The 18735-nt window shown below is 37.0% G+C and overlaps 1 protein-coding gene across 2 annotated transcripts in view; it reads left to right on the top strand.

Moving 5' to 3' along the window:
- The window catches only part of LOC112055863 (huntingtin), a 53085-nt gene extending 34376 nt beyond the window's left edge, over window positions 1-18709 (top strand). Inside the window, exons 37-43 of one of the 2 annotated variants that reach the window (XM_052889134.1) lie at window positions 590-717; window positions 7767-7970; window positions 9519-9697; window positions 10946-11084; window positions 11976-12117; window positions 12956-13275; window positions 14342-18709. In XM_052889134.1, coding sequence (XP_052745094.1) covers window positions 590-717; window positions 7767-7970; window positions 9519-9697; window positions 10946-11084; window positions 11976-12117; window positions 12956-13275; window positions 14342-14752 — 1523 coding nt within the window. In that variant the 3' untranslated portion in view covers window positions 14753-18709. Of the gene's footprint in view, window positions 1-589; window positions 718-7766; window positions 7998-9518; window positions 9698-10945; window positions 11085-11975; window positions 12118-12955; window positions 13276-14341 lie in introns of both variants that reach the window. The other variant, XM_052889133.1, reaches the window with a different exon arrangement.
- The last annotated feature ends 26 nt before the right edge of the window (window positions 18710-18735 follow it).

The following is an 18735-nucleotide window of genomic DNA, read 5'->3' as shown; positions in this document are numbered from 1 at the left end:
GCCGAGGTCCGAGTCTCATGAGAGCCGTTCCGTCCTTCGGGTCTCATCAGGCGATGCTTCTGCGTTCGCCCGACCCCCCGGTGGTGTCGTCGTGGTCCCACAGGGAACCAGCGGAATTTATTCAACAAGAAAAAAAAAATTAATTGAGCTTAGTTGCTGGTGAGGCAGCGTAGACACGGTCACGCTGCCAGTCGCGTTACTGATTTTGTGCAATAAGGTTTAGTTGTGTAACTATTGATAGTGTTTTGTGTTGTAATTATTGTTTATCATAAATTGTCTAGTGTGGGCATGGAGAACATGTCAAGCAGGGAAGGTGAGTGTTGGTGTGTTAGTCGGAAGGGATCCCTTAAACCTACTCTCAAGGTCACAAGTCCTGGGACCTGCTCGACGTGTTTCCTCTACCACAAAATAATGGTACCATCGCTCGTTAACTCATCATCTACTCCCTTTACACACATGTCCTCTTTCACACACTCCATCCATCTCTTTTTTGGCCTTCATCTCCTCTTATGTCCTTCCTCTTGCACATTCAACATTTTTCTAGTAATATGACTTTCCTCCCTACATCTAAAAACGCGTTTAATCACAGATATATCAGACGACGCATCATACAGAGTCCGCAAGGAAGTGAAACGCAAGAGGAAATACAAAGAGATCGACATCAACAGCTGTTTGCAGTTGCTCATGGATGTGACCACGGATATGTTGGACCCCAAGGTATCAATTTACAGTCCAAAAAAGGACATTTTTCAAAACACTCGGTGCACCAATATCTTTCAATTAAAACGCTTGCTGTTTCGGGCGAAGCGACATTTGGCGGCCACGTTCAAAGAATGGAGAATACATTTGCCGCCATGTTATTAATTGTTGCTCTCTGTCGTCAAACCTTTAAATATCAAAATTGTTCAAGTGCGGTATCAAACTAGCATTACTGTACAAGAATTACGAACAATACTACGACAAACAAACACAACAAAACGCAGTCAAAATGTTTCGTTAGGCTAACAGCTCATAAAAACAAAGCCATGAATCAACCACGCTCTGCTACCAAAATTATGTTTCGCGGGCTTTGACACCACCGTTAAAATGACCGCGGGTTCATGAGACGGTTTGTGATTACTACTAGTTGAAATTCGACGAACGTTTTGACGTCGTGAATAGGTGGAATAGGAATACCGCACAATTTTATGTCATAACAAAAAGATGTGCACGCGCATCTTATCTTAGTACGTAACAAGCGCATGCTGTGAGTGGACGTGGACCTAAAAAATATTCACTGTTTTTTCTTATTTTAATCCCTTAATTATGCCTTCGTGTTCATTTTGGAAGTGTAAAAACACAAGCCACAACGTGAATAAAGAGAAATGTGTTACGAATGATGACGTACTCAATGTGCGAAACCAATGACAATGGGGATGATGACTAGGTTTGAATATATTGATTTTTATGATACATTCGGGTAAACAGGGTCAACGTTAACTAATTTATACATAAAAAGCAAAGATTGTCTGGATATTTGCAAAATAAATGAGATTATAAAACTTCAAAATCGATTAAAAATCTTTTATTAAATGTGACATTTTTCAATAAATTAACTATAAACATAAACGCACAAATAACAAAGATATTAGTAATTTTGTTTGAACGCCCATACAAACCTAACGATCGGCGAGCCAACGACGTCACTAAATCCTGCCATTTTGTATGGGGCGTCTTTCAGGGATCCGCGGCAGCGCCGCAAATCTGACTCTTTAAATCCCTGTAGCTCCGAAAGTAATGGTCGCAGATGCCCTGTTCCTTTTACAAAATTGCTTTACTATTAGCGTACTCTTAATTTATATACAACTAGCGGACGCCCGCGACTTCGTCCGCGTAAATTTCGATGTCAACTTTACTACTACCCCTACCCTACCCTACCCCTACCCTACCACTACCCCAACCCTACCCTACCACTACATCTACCCTACCCCTTCCCTACCCCTACTTCCCACCCTACCCCTACCCTACCCCAAACCTACTCCTACCCTACCCCTACCTTACCTACACCCTACCCCCATCCTACCCCTACCCTCCCCGTACCCTATCCTTTCCTACCCCTATCACACCCGTACCCCTATCTCACGCCTATCCTACCCCTACCCTACCACTTCCCTATCCTACCCGTATCTCTACCCTACCACTACCCTACCTCTACCCCTACCCTAAACCTATTAGAATAAAACGTTCTTTCACTGCGTATATCACTTTAATTACGGAAATCAATTGTGCCAACATACATGATACTTAACAATAGACATAGAGGATCAAAGACAATTAACATTGTACCAACTATTATTTTGTTACAGTATTGCTATACTTTAATACCCTGCCTTAACAAAATAAAAAAATTATAATCCAATATCTCTATATGGCTACTTTTATTTTAATTAACAAACATAACAATTTTAATTTTGAACAATACCTAGCATGTGCAGAAATTTATAATGTTTTGTTGACAATAGACCTTTAGTTAAAATGTCAGCGGGCATTTCATTAGTAGGAATATATTTAATATTAATTAATTTATTTTTAACCGCGTCTCTGACATAATGATAACGAACATCAATATGTTTGGATCTATTATGTGACTGATGATTGATAGCTAATTTCAATGCACTTTGATTGTCGCAACATATATCAATAATACATTGACTTTGAGTAAGCTCATAGATTAAATTTTTTAAATAAATAGCCTCTCTAGTTGCCTCTGATAAAGCTATGTATTCAGCTTCAGTGCTGGAGAGAGAAACTGTTTTCTGTTTTCTACTCTGCCATGAAACTAAAGAACCACACATGGTAAAACAATACCCAGTATAAGACTTTCTGTCAATACTGTCACTAGCCCAATCAGCATCAACAAAACCTTTTAAATCTGCATTATCTTTACTATACAATAAACAGTAACTTTTGGTTCTCTTAAGGTATTTCAAAATTCTTTTAGCATGATTAAAATGACTTTCATTGTAACAATTATTGAATTGGCTGAGATAGCTAACTGAATATGCTATACCAGGCCTAGTTAAAATAGCTAAGTACATAAGACTACCAATTAGTTTCTGAAAAGGAATATTTGTCATACAAAACTCAGACTTTTCAAGATTCAATTTACACTCAATTGGAGTTTCTGTAGTCTTACAGTCAGACATGCCAAATAAATATAACAATTGCTCTATATATCGCTGTTGATCTACACATATAGTATTTGACTTGTTATCTACATTTATTCTCATACCTAAGTAACATTTTACAGGACCTAAATCTTTTAGCTTAAATTCTGAACCTAATACATTTTTCAACTTGTTTGTTTCCTCTACACTATTTGAAAAAATTAAGAAGTCATCAACATAGACTGCAACAATAATTTTAACATTATTAAACATTTTTTGAAACAAACATGGTTCATATTTACTATTTTTAAATCCCAAGTTACATAAACAATCTTTAACTTTTTCATACCAAACTAAGGAAGATTGTTTAAGCCCATAAATAGCCTTATTTAATTTTAACACTTTACCTTTACAATTTTCATTTTCTAACCCTTCAGGAATAGACATATAAATGTTTTCTTTTAATTGACCATTTAAAAAAGCTGTAGTAACATCTAAGTGTGTAATAGACATACCCCATTGTACACTAAGAGCAAATAACAATCGTAATGTGGAATGTCTTACCACCGGGGAAAAAGTGTCCATATAGTCTATACCTCTTTGCTGGGTAAAACCTTTTGCCACAAGTCTTGCACGATAACGCACTTTATCATTTAAGTCCAATTTTTTGTTTAAAACCCATTTACACTGCACTATTGACACATCACTTGGAATGTCCACCAGATCCCACGCTTTGTTATAGTGGAACGACTGCAACTCTTCGTGCACGGCCTGCCTCCACTGTTGAGCCTCAGGCCCTTTGAGCGCCTCAGAGAAAACAATATTCTCTATTTCTTGATAATTAATATCAGTTGTGACTTTTAAACCGAAACGTTCTGGATTTCTCCTGTTTCTTTTTGAAGGTAGCTCTGGAACCTCACAAATCTGTTCTTCTGTTAAAGTGTCATCACTGACTTCAGAAGTAGCATTAGTGTAAACTGATGTGTTTAAACTACTCAGAGATTCATTCAGTGTAGTTTCATCCCCCACTGAATCTCTGCTTTCATTATTTGTTTCTGAAACTTGATAACTTATATCCTGATTTAATTTTTCTTCCTGAAACCATAACGCGCTGTCTTTTTCTTGCTCCTGTGAGTATATTTTTTCTTCCATAACAATAACATCTCGCTTCACCGTTATAGTATTTTTCCTTGGGTCATACACACGATATCCTTTTGTGTTTTCTGAAAATCCAACTAAAATATATTGTTCTGATTTTCTATCCCATTTTAATCTCCTTTCTTTTGGAATATGTACCATTACTGTACATCCAAATAAACGGATATTACTTAAGTCGGGCTTTTTGTTATACCACATTTCAAAGGGTGTTTTATTTTCCAAGCTTGAAGAAATACACCTATTTTTAATATACACGGCTGTGTTTGCTGCTTCAGCCCAAAATTTTTTATCCAGTTTTGAGTCAAAAAGTAAGCATCTTGCTTTTTCAATTATAGTTCTGTTCGCTCGTTCACAGACACCATTCTGCTCTGGTGTGTATGCTACAGTTTTCTGATGAATAATGCCTTGCTGTGCCAAGAAATTCTGCATTTCACCGTTACAAAATTCTCCACCATTATCTGAGCGTAGTATCTTTATTTTTCCATTTTGTTGGTTCTCAACCATCGCCTTGAACTCTTTGAATTTTTTTAAAACTTCATTCTTTTGTTTTAAGAAATATATAAATGTCATACGACTATAGTCATCCACAAATAATAGAAAATACTGTGAACCTGCAATCGACTTTGTTTCCATTGCTCCACATATATCGGCATGAATGATGTGTAGTGTGCGAGTACTCCTTTCACCAATATGCGAAAAAGGTAGTCTGCTCTGCTTCCCTTCACAACAGATCACACATCTATTCTTTGTTACATCACTTGAACTCGGGAATGTCAACCCGTCAACAATGCTCTTCATTTTATTTAAATCACAGCTATTAATGTGTGCTAATCGTCTGTGCCACAACTCTGCACTTTCTACTGCCTTTAAACCTAACCTACAAATCTTATCTTTTGTTTTCAACTTGTAGACGCCGTTAGTCAATTCTGCAGTTGCAACGAGCTCATCAGATCTGTTACGGATGTAACACTGATTTTGACTGAAACTTACTTTGTTTCCATTATTTATCAGCTCGCTTACGGATAACAAATTGGTTGTTAAACTTGGCACACAAAGCACATTTTTAATTGTGATGTCATAATTATGACTGCTCGTAATTTTAACGTCACCATAGCACAAAACCGGCACTTTTGTATTGTTTGCAATTGTAATTTCACCTAAAGTTGGTGAATACGTAGCGTTGTTTATCCAACTTTCGTTCGACGTCATATGCGCACTTGCGCCAGAGTCAACGTACCACTCGTTTTTATTATACATTCCGTTTAGAAACACGACGTTAAATGCATTTGTAGACTCATTTTTCTTTAGCAACGGACACTGACTACGGTAATGATTCTTTTTACATTTATAGCAACTTATGACTTTTTTTTCCGTAAAATTCATTCCGCCATCTTTGTTATAGTTCCGCGCCTTGAAGTTATTTTTCTTCGCAGCGAATGCAGCGCCACTGGAATCTGTATCGGCAAACTTTGTAACTTCCATATCAATTAATTTCGATTTGATCGCATCTGTAGTTATTTGCATACCAGAGTGCTCTATGGCCATAATCATAGGTGAAAATTGATCCGGCAAACCTGCTAATAATAATGATCCAATCCATTCCTCCGTGATTGTAAAACCTGTGCCTTTTAATCTCTGGGCTGTATCGACTAATTTAGTGACGTATGATGTCATAGAACTACATTTTTCTTGCCGTATTGAGATTAAATGCCGTAATAAGCTTATTTTTCTAGAATAACCTGAGTCATCGAACATGTTTTTCAGCTTCATCCATAACTCGTTTGAACTGGTTGTTTCCTTTACATGCACGTACAATCCGGGATCGATGGTTAAAATTAGCTTCGCCTTTGTTCTTGCGTCTTCTTCTGGTTTAATTTCAAAGCTAGGGGTCGGCTTGATGTACTGTACCATGCCCTCAAGCACCAGCAGATTTTCCGCCGCAAAACTCCATTCATCGTAATTATCTCTTCCCTTCAATTTCGGGATACTTTGAATGTAATTCACTGCCATGATTAATTATTACGCGAAAAAACAACAATATTTCAACTGTACTATACTAAATACTGAAATATTTAACTAGATTAAAACAGATTATTTTGTTACAGTATTGCTATACTTTAATAAAACCTACCCTACCCCTACACTACCCCTACGCTTCCCTACCCCTACCCTACCCTACCCCTACCCTACCACTACCCCAACCCTACCCTACCACTACATCTACCCTACCCCTTCCCTACCCCTACTTCCCACCCTACCCCTACCCTACCCCAAACCTACTCCTACCCTACCCCTACCTTACCTACACCCTACCCCCATCCTACCCCTACCCTCCCCGTACCCTATCCTTTCCTACCCCTATCACACCCGTACCCCTATCTCACGCCTATCCTACCCCTACCCTACCACTTCCCTATCCTACCCGTATCTCTACCCTACCACTACCCTACCTCTACCCCTACCCTAAACCTACCCTACCCCTACACTACCCCTACGCTTCCCTACCCTAAACCTACCCTACCCTGTAACTTCTCTATCTTACTCCTACCCTTAGCAATATCGGTCCAGTCCTTCGAGAGTAGTGGTATGACCAAGAGCAATAGAGACTTCTATGCTAATAATATAAAGAGGTAAAGTTCGTGTGGACTACTGGACCGATTTGGAAAATTGTTTTACCAATAGAAAGCTACGTTATTTGCGAGTGTCATAGGCTATGTTTGATCCCCATATTCACATAGGAACGGGAACTACGTAAATGAAAGCGCCGGGCGTCATATAGCGGAATTTCTGCGTCTTTTAGAAATTTTGTATCTCCGAAACTATTTAAGTAATTAACATACTGTAAAGGGCAAATCTTATCTCCATAATATCCTTGTGATTATTAAATAATTTATTTTAATAAGGATTAAAGTTTAGTTGTATAAATAATGACGTAAACCTAAGTATATGAAATTAATAATTTTTAAAACACAAAAGGTACTATATCTGCTAATATATAGAAGATAGATATATGGTGTCGCGGACTTTTTTGTAGAACTTTTAAAGATACATAAAGTCTCCATACATTAATTTCAATTTTACACAATAGTTAAGGCAGCGCATGCGAATAAGTCTGTTTAAGAGGATTTTAATTCCGACCTGCATGACAAAAACTGTGATAACTCGGCTAATATATATGATACCAATATAAAATATAGCCTATAGCACTCCCCGATAATGTAGCATTCTACTGGTGAAAGAATTTTTAAAATCGGACCAGTAGTTCCGAAGATTACCCCATTTAAAAAATGTGACAAACTTACAAACTTACAAACTTTACCTCTTTATAATATTAGTATAGATAATATTAGTATAGACATAGATTTAAAAAACTGGTCATCATCCCTATTCCGCGACGTTTTGAGGTCCATCTAACGATCTACGATCGATGGGTACTGACGTAGTTGTTGTTATTATGGTCAGTCGCCGACGGGCATAGCGGGCCGCGTGGCGCTAGTGAAGTGCGCTGCGGCGACGTCGGTGGGCGCGGTGCTGTCGACGCACACGCAGTGGTCGCGCGCGGCGGCGCTGCTGTCGGCGTCGCCGCCGCCGCAGTGGGCGTTGGCCGCCGCGTGCGCGCTGCACTCGCTGGCCGCGTGCCTGCCCGTGCTGCATCCCGCGCAGCAGGTGAGGCAAACGGTATACGTGGTTATGGTAAGAGATCCCGCAAACATACAATGGAGAATGTTACTAGGGATGCAAAATCACTTGACACTTTGTTACATTAGAGCTTTTATTTATACAGATACACTAGTTTTTGTTTTACTTTAAAATCCTAATTCCTACTAATATTATAAACGCGAAAGTTTGTATGGATGTTTGGATGTTTGTTACTCTATAACGCCGCTACTACTGAAGCGATTTAGCTGAAATTTGGAATGGAAATAGATTTTACTCTGGATTAACATATAGGCTACTTTTTTTCCCGAAAAAATCCATGGTTTCCCGAGATTTACGAAAACTGATGATTTTAATTATGTAAATGTTTGTTACTCTTTCACGCCTCGACTACTTAACCGAATTAGCTGAAACTTGGTATTGAGATTTATTATAGCATGGATTAACACATAGGCTACTTTTTATCCCGAAAAAATCCATGGTTCCTAAGGGATTTGTAAAAAACTAAATTACACCCGGACGAAGGCGCGGTCGTCCGCTAGTACCAAATAGTTTACATGCATTCAAAGTTCGCATAAATATCGACTCCCGCTAACAGTCGCGATATTGTACGTGACGTCATCGTATTGCGTGCGTATCGTAGTACGAACGATTTTTGGGCGGTATATCCAAAAATTGTTCGTACTCTACTAAAATACTAAAGTACTCCGAACTAAGCATAATGGTTAGCCATTAGCTAGTCAGTAGGTAAGGCATAAGTACGAAATTGCATGTAAGGGCCGTGCATGTGTTGTACGCTGGCGTCTCGCACATTAAACGCTTATATCTTGAGAACTAATTAACATATCGAAATAATTCTTTCACGAGTATTTAATATTTTCAACGGAGGATACAGAAATCTAACATTTGAAAATAGTGAACATTCTCCATAGTCAGAGATCCCTAGGACATTTTGCATACCTGATTACTAACAAGCTAATTTTTCGTGAGTAGCTTCATCTCGATGAGACGATCAACTTATTGATCTTGCTTCATCGATCAACTTATTGAGCTCGATTCTGGTAACTAACTGAGTTACCAGGAAATGAAAATTTCAGATCGTCGGAACGAGATTATGTACCACGCAATTTGTATGATAATGTAGCTGTTAAATTGTATAACTATTAATTAAGCAACAGTAAAAAAAACAGCTCGTTACAACTTTTAATAACCTCGTTATTGATACAAGTTGAGAGGAGGTAGAGTAACAAAAGTTGTTACTAACCAGATGTTTTTTTACTGTTGCTTAATTAAGAGTTATACTTAACAGCCACAATCCTACAAATTGCGTGGTACATTATCTCGTTCCGACGCTCTGAAATTTTGAAACGGTGAAGGGAAAACATGGCGAAGAAACCTGCTTACCTGAGAATTTTCTTAATTCTCTAGGTGTGTGAAGTCTGCCTATATGCATTGGCCTAACCCATTCTGAGAGGAGACTTGTGTTATAATAGTGAGCCGAATATGAGTTGCCAATGATGATGATAATGGATTATTAATTGGAGAATTTTTGTACAGGAGTTGACAAATGTCCACGAAAAGCTGCTAAAGTCTCTAAGCTCCAGTTTCCCTCCACTTCGGCAAGCGGCGCTGCGCGGCTGGTTGCTGCAGCTGACTCAGTACGCGCAGGTCACGCAGCCGGAGGCTGTTACGCAGTTGTTGCAGACCACTGTGTCACATTTGAAATGTAATTTCAAGTAAGTTCATATTTACCTACACTAGCTGTTGTCTAAAACTCGATTTTCCTTTCCCGAACGACCCTTTAAGCCGAGGTTGGAGCCTCAGAGACGTCCTCAAAAAGTCGTTCCGCCTATCTCTTGATTATGCCTTCGGACCCCATCGGGAGATAGTTCTGCGCTCGCTCAAATTCCCCGGTGACGCCGCTTAGCGCTGACGTCCCATTAAAGAGTCTACGGCGTTCACACAATCAAAGTAAATAGGTTTTATTCGTGTAAATCCCATTCTCGTGGGATACAAATTAGTCCATTTGCTGTATTAGACTATAGTCCATGTGCTAAAGTAAACGAAACGAGTTGACAAATAGCCAAGAGACTTTTAAAGTCTCTAGAGCATCTAGAGGCTGTCACGTAGTTGTTACAGACTACTGTGTCACATTTGAATTGGAATTTCAATTTACTTCATATTTATCTACACTAGCTGTACTGTACCACTAATTTTTCCTTTCCCGAACGACCGTTTAAGCTGAAGTCCGAGTCTCATTGACACCCTCAGAGAGTTGTTACGCCTATCTCTTTTGATTATGCCTTCTGGTCCCAACAGTTAATGCTTCTGCGCTCGCCCAAATCACCCTATGACACCACTGGGCGCTGACGTCCCATTAAAGAGCCTACGGCACTTAAACAATTAGAAAAAGAAAGCTTTCGCTCGTGTAGTCCAATTCTTGTAGGAATATCTTGACTATAGTAGCCTATGTGCTATATTAAACGAAATGAGTTGACAAATAGCCAAGAGACTTAAGTCTCAATTTGTTGCAGACCACTGTGTCACATTTGAATTGTAATTTCAAGTAAGTTCATAATACGTGGGTCCTGAAAACAGACTGCCTGTCGACGGTTGCGAGCATTTCAGATGTGGGGATTAAAGAAAATGCTTAAAATCTCGTGGATATTTTGTCTCAAATGTGCAAGTGCTGGAGAGAGCAAACCTTAAGCGCACGCTGATGTGTGAGTGGACCAAAAATAATCACAGTTAGCTCAATAATATTTCAAGTGATCGGAAAAGTTTTCTCCTACTGATCGCCAAACTTCAGTTTGAAGAGGGCATGTGATGATAATGACCTTCGAGTATAATAGATGTACTCTACCACTCGTTTTTCTCTTTTCGAAAGGCCCTCTTAGCCGAGGTTAGAGTCTCAGAAGTGGGAAGTCGTTCTGCCTTCGGGTCCCACCAGGCAAGTCTTAATAGCATAATATTTTTCTTTTCAGACTATCTCTCCACGAGCAGAGTCTGTATTGGGCGGTATTGTTTACTCTAGTGGAACTTGGACATCCTGACCTGATGAACACCGCGGTAGATTTTGTGGTGAACAACCCCAGACATTACTGTGCTGATTTAGTCGTTAAGGTAAAAACTGAACTTTCGAGGAAACATCCCAGCTTACGAGATAAGTTTGTCTACATATCGTTCTGCCTGAGCTGTATTTACTAAAATATCACTCTTTTTCTTGGGATGCTGATGGGATGAAAGAGAGCAATATGTAGACCAATGTAGTATATGTGAATGTCTTTTGAATTGAGGCTATTATATTTTTCTTCGTACATATTTGTTATTGGTGCCATTGGACCTCTTATAATAAAAGGACGCACAATCATGTAGAAATTTTCACTTAAAACTGGCCATTTTTGCTTTGACAGTTTTATTGGTAACGAAAATAATACCTGAAGGCCTTTAAATGTAGTCCAATTTATACTCTATACTAATATATACAGCTGAAAAGTTTGTTTGTTTGATTGAACGCGCTAATCTCAGGAACTACTGGTCCGATTTGAAAAATTCTTTCAGTGTTAGATAGCCGTATTCCTACGGGAAAGGTAACTACGTGGGTGAAACCGCGCGGCCTCAGCTAGTATTTGTATAAAATCCGAAATACAGAGCAAATTCCATCTTAAGGATTGAGTTTAAGGTTGAATTTGCAAATGCGACTACTTGAATTGAGTGCCAAGAAGTTGTGTATGGCACTCATTAAGTAAAAAAGTTTTTTGATCGCTGATTGTGCATGCACTTTTTAATAAGAGATCGATGATTCATGCTCACAATTTCATTTATTTTATGTGTATTGTATTACTGGTTCGTCCAAAAAGTGACCATAAAAAAGTAAGTTTAGATATCCGTTAAAAAAGTATCTTTCGACGTCACAGTCCACGTTCGCGTAGCGCGCGTGAATGTCAGAGTTTATTTTACAGAAAATAATAATGTTTTTCTCAGAAATCTTTTATCATAATTTAACAACAACAGGGAATAACATCGGTCCTTCGTCAACAAGTATTGCCGAAAGATCTGAAGAACATAGTGATTGAGAAGTTGCTGGATATTGAGAATATGAAGAAGTATTCGGAGAATCATGCGGTGCGGATTTTGATGGTCCACTTATTCTCAGGTAAGAAGTATATTTAACTCGAAAAATTTTGTTTGCTAGGTTACTTCTAATAACGTTGTATGTACATTATACAGGATGTCCCGTAATTGAGGGATTAAATCAAATGGGAGGTGCTGAATTTTCAACACAAGAAATAAAAATTAAAGTGTGCACCAATTTTTCTTTGGTGGGTCAACTTTCTTTTTAAAATGTTTTACAATATCTGCTTACTTGCGAAAAATAAAATTTGGTCACCCTAGGGATTTTTCAAAACTATTCGAATTAGTTTTAGTTAATTATGTGGTGTATGTGTGTGTATCGTGATAGCTCAGTGGATATGACCTTTGCCTCCGACTCCGGAGGGTGTGGGTTCGAATCCGGTCCGGGGCATGCACCTCCAACTTTTCAGTTGTGTGCATTATAGAAATTAAAATGAAGGAAAACATCGTGAGGAAACCTGCATACTAGGAATTTTATCAATTCTCTGCGTGTGTGAAGTCTGCCAATTCACATTGGGCCAGCGTGGTGGACTATTGGCCTAAACCTTCTCATTCGGAGAGGAGACTCGAGCTCAGCAGTGAGCCTAATATGGGTTGATAATGATGATGTGGTGTATCTACCATTTGCGATTTATCTATTAATTACGGGACACCCTGCATAGTATGTCTATGTACCGTAGATTTTAGAACAAGGACAAAAAACACCCCAAGTTAAAATTTTTCTCTACCAAAATGCAACAGAATCGGCTTAAAGGTAACATAAGAGATAAACTCTCACGTTTCTAATATTATTTACTTATTATATAAGATAGGAATGGGGACAGGATATCAAACAAAGTTACTATTATTTTTTATTACAGCTGACAACAGATTGATAAGTCCAAAACTAGAATCTGACGTTTCAAACATGGATCCAGACATACTAATGAACTCTATGGAAAGAATAACCCTACTCTACAAAATACTCCGTCAGTGCAAACACAGAGAGAACAAAAATATTGTAGCCTCTGCTTTGAAATACTTTTTGAGGGAGACACTGCCGCCGGCGGCGACTTTGAGTAGAGTCGTCATAGAGTATCTAGAGTGCTGCAAAGAGACGGAGAAGAAGAAGATGGCGGTATTGAGCCAAAGGGATAGATGGATGGAATGTTCGGTGCTTAACGCGGAAATTGTTTTTGAAGTAAGTTATTTATTTTAAAAAACTTAATCTCTTTTTTTGTGTTCTCTTACTCTCTTCTTTTCTGTCTCTCTATCTATTTTGATTATTTTTACTGGAAGTACCAATATAATAAGTAATAATATCTACGGATAGCAATATTGAAAGTCTTTATTTTGTGTATGCAAAAAAAAAATTATACTACATTATACTACTTGATACAATAGGGATGATGGCAGTTTTTTTTAATCTATACTAATATTATAAAGCTGAAGAGTTTGTTTGTTTGTTTGTTTGTTTGATTGAACGCGCTAATCTCAGGAACTACTGGTCCGATTTCAAAAATTCTTTCAGTGTTAGATAGCCCATTTATCGACGAAGGCTATAGGCTATACATTATCCTCATATTCCTACGGGAACAGGAACCACGCGGGTGAAACCGCGCGGCGTCGGCTAGTTGTATATAAATTAGAAGTATGGTAATAGTAAAGCAATTTTGTAAAAGTAACAGGGTATCTGCGATCATTACTTTCGGAGCTACAGGGATTTAAAGGGTCAGATTTGCTGCGCTGCCGCGGATCCCTGAAAAACGCCCCATACAAAATGGCACGATTTAGTGACGCCGTAGATCATAATTATCGTTAGATTTGTATGGGCTTTCATAAAAAATATTAATATCTTTGTTATTTGTGCGTTTATGTTTATAGTTGATTTGTTGAAAAATGTCACATTTAATGTAAGGAAGCTAAAACTGTATGAATTTTCATCTAATTACGATAAAAGATTTTTAGTAGATTTTGAAATTTTATAATCTTTATTATTTTGCAAATATCCAGACAATCTTTACTTTTTATGTATAAATTAGTTAACATTGACATTATATACCCGAATGTCTCTTAAAAATCAATATATTCGAACCTAGTCATCATCCCCATTATTAAATAAACCATTTATTTGTTTACAACGTGGGAAAAGTATGACAAAAGTTAAGCTCGAATTACTATGTATTGCCTATTAAAGGCGTACATAAACTACCAATTAATTAATTATTTAAAGTGAATTAATTATTTAAGTTAATTTATTTTTACAGGTATTCGAAGCTTCAGTCGCTCAAGACCAACTGCCAGTACTCAGCGGATGGATATTCGAAGCGCTTTGCCATTTGCTATCCGGAAAAATATCCACGAAGTTACTTCCATACTGTCTACTAACATTACTAGTTTCAGCCAGTTCAAACCAGTTCATACGATCAATAAGCCCTTTGTCCTACCACATATTTAGGGTGGGTCTTCACAAATGTAGCGAAAGTGCCCAAAATTGGGGAGTTTTTGCCGATTTTGTTGAAAAATGTGCAGGTAATATGACGTTCTCCGATCGTAGGCTTTTGTGTATAGTCGCTTTACATTCTAACTACACGGTATGTCAATTGGAAAGATTGAAGGAGCTATGCGATGGCAATGATACATTTAATGATTTGATGCAATGTTTGACAGCTGTTTAGTCATTCAATTGTTTGACATTCGAGAGGTTGTTTAAAACAAGGCTTCCTGTGTTTGCCTTAGTAGATACTGGCGTAGAATTTGTTTATAGTAGAATTACATTCTAATTCGACTTATTGTAGGAGCTATGCGAGGGCAGTGACACATTAAACTATTTGATGAAATGTTTGACAGCTGTTTAGTCATTCAATTGTTTGTCATTCGAGAGGTTGTTTAAAACAAGGATTCCTGTGTTTGCCTTAGTAGATACTGGCGTAGAATTTGTTTATAGTGGAATTACATTCTAACTAATTCGACTTATTGTAGGAGATATGCGAGGGCAGTGACACTTTAAACTATTTGATGCAATGTTTGACAGCTGTTTAGTCATTCAATTGTTTGTCATTCGAGAGGTTGTTTAAAGCAAGGCTTCCTTTGTTTGCCTTAGTAGATACTTGCGTAGAATTTGTTTATAGTGGAATAACATTCTAACTAATTCGACTTATTGTATAAGCAATGCGAGGGCAGTGACACATTAAACTATTTGATGCAATGTATGACAGCTGTTTAGTCATTCAATTGTTTGTCATTCGAGAGGTTGTTTAAAACAAGGCTTCCTGTGTTTTCCTTAGTAGATACTTGCGTAGACTTTGTTATAGTGGAATTACATCTATCTAATTCGACATAATGTTTGACAGCTGTCAAATGTGTCTTTCAGAATCAAAATACTACAAGGTTTCCTTTGTTTGCCGTAATACCAATTTTCGTAGAATTTGTTTACGTTCTAAATAATTATAAACAGTAATATGTCAATTGGTATTATTGTGGAAACATAGTGAGGGGAAAGACATATTAAATGATTTGACGTAATGTTTGTCATCTGTTTTGTCATTTAAGTGTTTGTCATTGATCTATTGTATCTATTGTTATAATATATTCAGTTGTCTTTGATTACTTTTAATTTTATGTAATAAATAAAATAATGAAAGAGTTTTCTCTGTTATTCTTTGTTCTTCTTTTTCTTTTTTCTTGTTACCTTTTATCGGAAAAGTTCTTTTTATGTCAATTTCTATGAAGAGTTATGTCATTCCATACTAGGGATAAAAGTGTTGTTTTGTTGTATGTGTTGAGATAGAGGGTCTGTACTTAAGCTGACTTAAAATTATAAATTAGTACAACAATTGAATAATAGGTGGCGCGCGAAGCCACATTGGAAGGCTTGTCGGTTCTTTTTGTAACAATGAGCTTAGTGAATGTATAGATTGGCAGGTTCGTTGATTACACTCCCATGATATGCGGGCGACGGGGGGAAAGATTGCGCGGGTGGGGGAAGTGAGGTGCATCAGTCGTGGATTTTTCATTCATTGCTACACGCCACCCGGCCTGCGCGAACCATCGAGAGTGTTACGAACGAACTAGCCAAGCTGTAGCGATGTTTGTAATCTCCCCAAAAAAAAATTAGAAAATATTACTTTTTAGTCAATTAGACAAATATTAAGATTAAAATATACCTAAGTATTTTATATGAATGTATAATACGAGCATTTTATGATTTTGTAGCTTTTTAAACTAAAAGGTAGTGAGTATTTTGCTACTGTAGCATACTGCTGTGTCGCTTTAGTGGGCTACGACCCTTATAGTAAAAGGTGCGAATTAGAAACCACCCTCACCCATCTGTTTAATGGATGAAAAGTGTTTTATATCAAATTTAGTTCGTTAAAAAATATATTGTGAGTAGGTTTCCTAATAGCCGTGATATCTCAGTGGATGTGACCTCTGCCTCCCATTCCGGAGGGTGTGAGTTCGAATCCGTTCACCTTAAAATGCACCTCCAACTTTTCATTTGTGTGCATTTTAAGAATACCTGAGAATTTTCTTAATTCTTTGCGTGTGTGAAGTTTGCCAATCCGCATTGAGCCACCGTGGTGGACTATTGGCCTAACTATGAGAGAGACTCGAGTTCAGCAGTGAGCCGATGGCTTGATAATGATGAGGTTGCCTAGAAATTTCCTAGCCCAACTATTATTAACCATGATAGTTTGGCCAGGATTTACTAAATCTATACTTATATTATAAATAGGAAATATTTGGTTGTTCGTTTGTTTTGAATAGGCTCTGGAACTACTGAACCGATTTGAAAAATTCTTTCACTGTGGGCTATATTTTATTCCCATATTCCTACGGGACGGGAACCACGCAGGTGAAACCTGCGCCTGCTAGTTTGATATAAAGTTTTAATCCATTGAACAGATGGGTGAAGGTCGTTTCTAATACGAATCTTAGACTTACACAAATACAGTTAAATACATTTAAGCTATATTTACATTGACATAGTAATAACGTGTAAAAAACCTGTCGCTTCACTTTGTACACCAAATTAATTAATTCAACAACTATAAAATTTTATTTAAAAAAATCTAAAGTCACATAAATTGATATTAACTATTAATAATTGTTTAAGCTAATTCAGTAAATGCACATATTTTTGTAAAAATAAATAATAATATCCAATGAATAAAAAAAAGAAATGTCCTACATTTTAGGTTCATTGCTCATTAGAGCCATCTGGCACCCACGTTGTGATCATTGGTCAAATTTAATCAGCAAACATACATATTTTTGTAAACTTTAACTTAATAATTTCTTTTAAATTCATTATAATTACCTACTTACTAAAGCCAAACTCGATGTAGATAGCTTATTAACAAACAAATTTTTTTTTTTTTTTATTGAGAAAGAATACAATAAGGAACTTAAGCTAACTTATCCTAATAACTATACAAATCATGCCCACGTGGAATGGTGGCAAGAATACTGGCTACAAACAAATTATTTAAAATCATGACGTACTTATTGTTTTTAACACGCTTTCATTAGCTTCACTTGTAACTAACTCTGTATGTAAATAAATCGAAAAAAATTGTCACGTGACTTAAATCCAACATGACGGACATCCAAGATGGCGAATTGGCTATTTTGTAATTTTTAGTGCGTGCTAAAAGCGTGTTTTTTAATTTTTTAAACTATTTTATGTTATTTTAAATGTTATTCAACAGATTATATCTAATTGTTTTAAGTTCTATACTATGTGCGCTGTAGCATGGGGTGAGTGACAGTTGTCTTATGACGTTCATAATACCTACTAATATCGCGACAAACTTTTAAGAGTGAAACTAACTCTCACCAGCAGGTGAGAGTTAGTTTCACTCTTCATTGCGCTATAGCATGGAGCACCATGCTATAGCGCACGAACTGCAATCAAATGTATTGTACATTAATTTAGTAACAACTTTAAATTACGAGTATTTTTATTTGTAAAATTACCTTTTTTTAATGTCTGTGGATAAATATTTCACATCGATTTTGATTACTTTAGTAACCGAAACTCTACCTCTAAGTGCTGCGATCCGGTAATGCTATACATAGGATGTTCCGTAAATATTACGACTTACAATGTTCAATGTACAACGAGTACTATTTAGTCGTACCTAAAAATTCCTTAGCACATGGTATCACTAAATTTGCACTAATGGTAGGGATTTTCGTATTTTGTACAAACATCAATATAACTTAAAAACCGTAAAATATCGTCTAATATAATATATTGCGTTATTTTAATAGTTATCACCCTATAGATATAAAGTATGCCGTACTATTTACGGGACACCTGTATATATTGCGTATGGAAAGTCATAATCTGGTGCAGATGGCTTTAATGAGCGATGATATTAGCATTGGACTTACTACGAGTATATGTACAATAACAAAGTAAACGCATTACGCGCAAAGTCAGCTATCGCACGCAAGCGTTCCATTATCATATGAACACTATTTATTATTAACAAGGTTATTTAATTTTCTGATAAAATCATGACATTTGTAATCAATATTACGGGAACAGTGTGTAAAAGTTGTATATTTTATTAAATTAACTAAAATTAGGTATATTGAAGCTTCCGCAATAAATATGATTAAATACATTTATTGTGTTTTTTTATTTAGTGCC

The sequence above is a fragment of the Bicyclus anynana genome, chromosome 24 (assembly GCF_947172395.1).
Source record: "Bicyclus anynana chromosome 24, ilBicAnyn1.1, whole genome shotgun sequence".
Lineage (NCBI taxonomy): Eukaryota > Metazoa > Arthropoda > Insecta > Lepidoptera > Nymphalidae > Bicyclus > Bicyclus anynana.
This window is presented reverse-complemented; position numbering and strand designations above follow the sequence as displayed.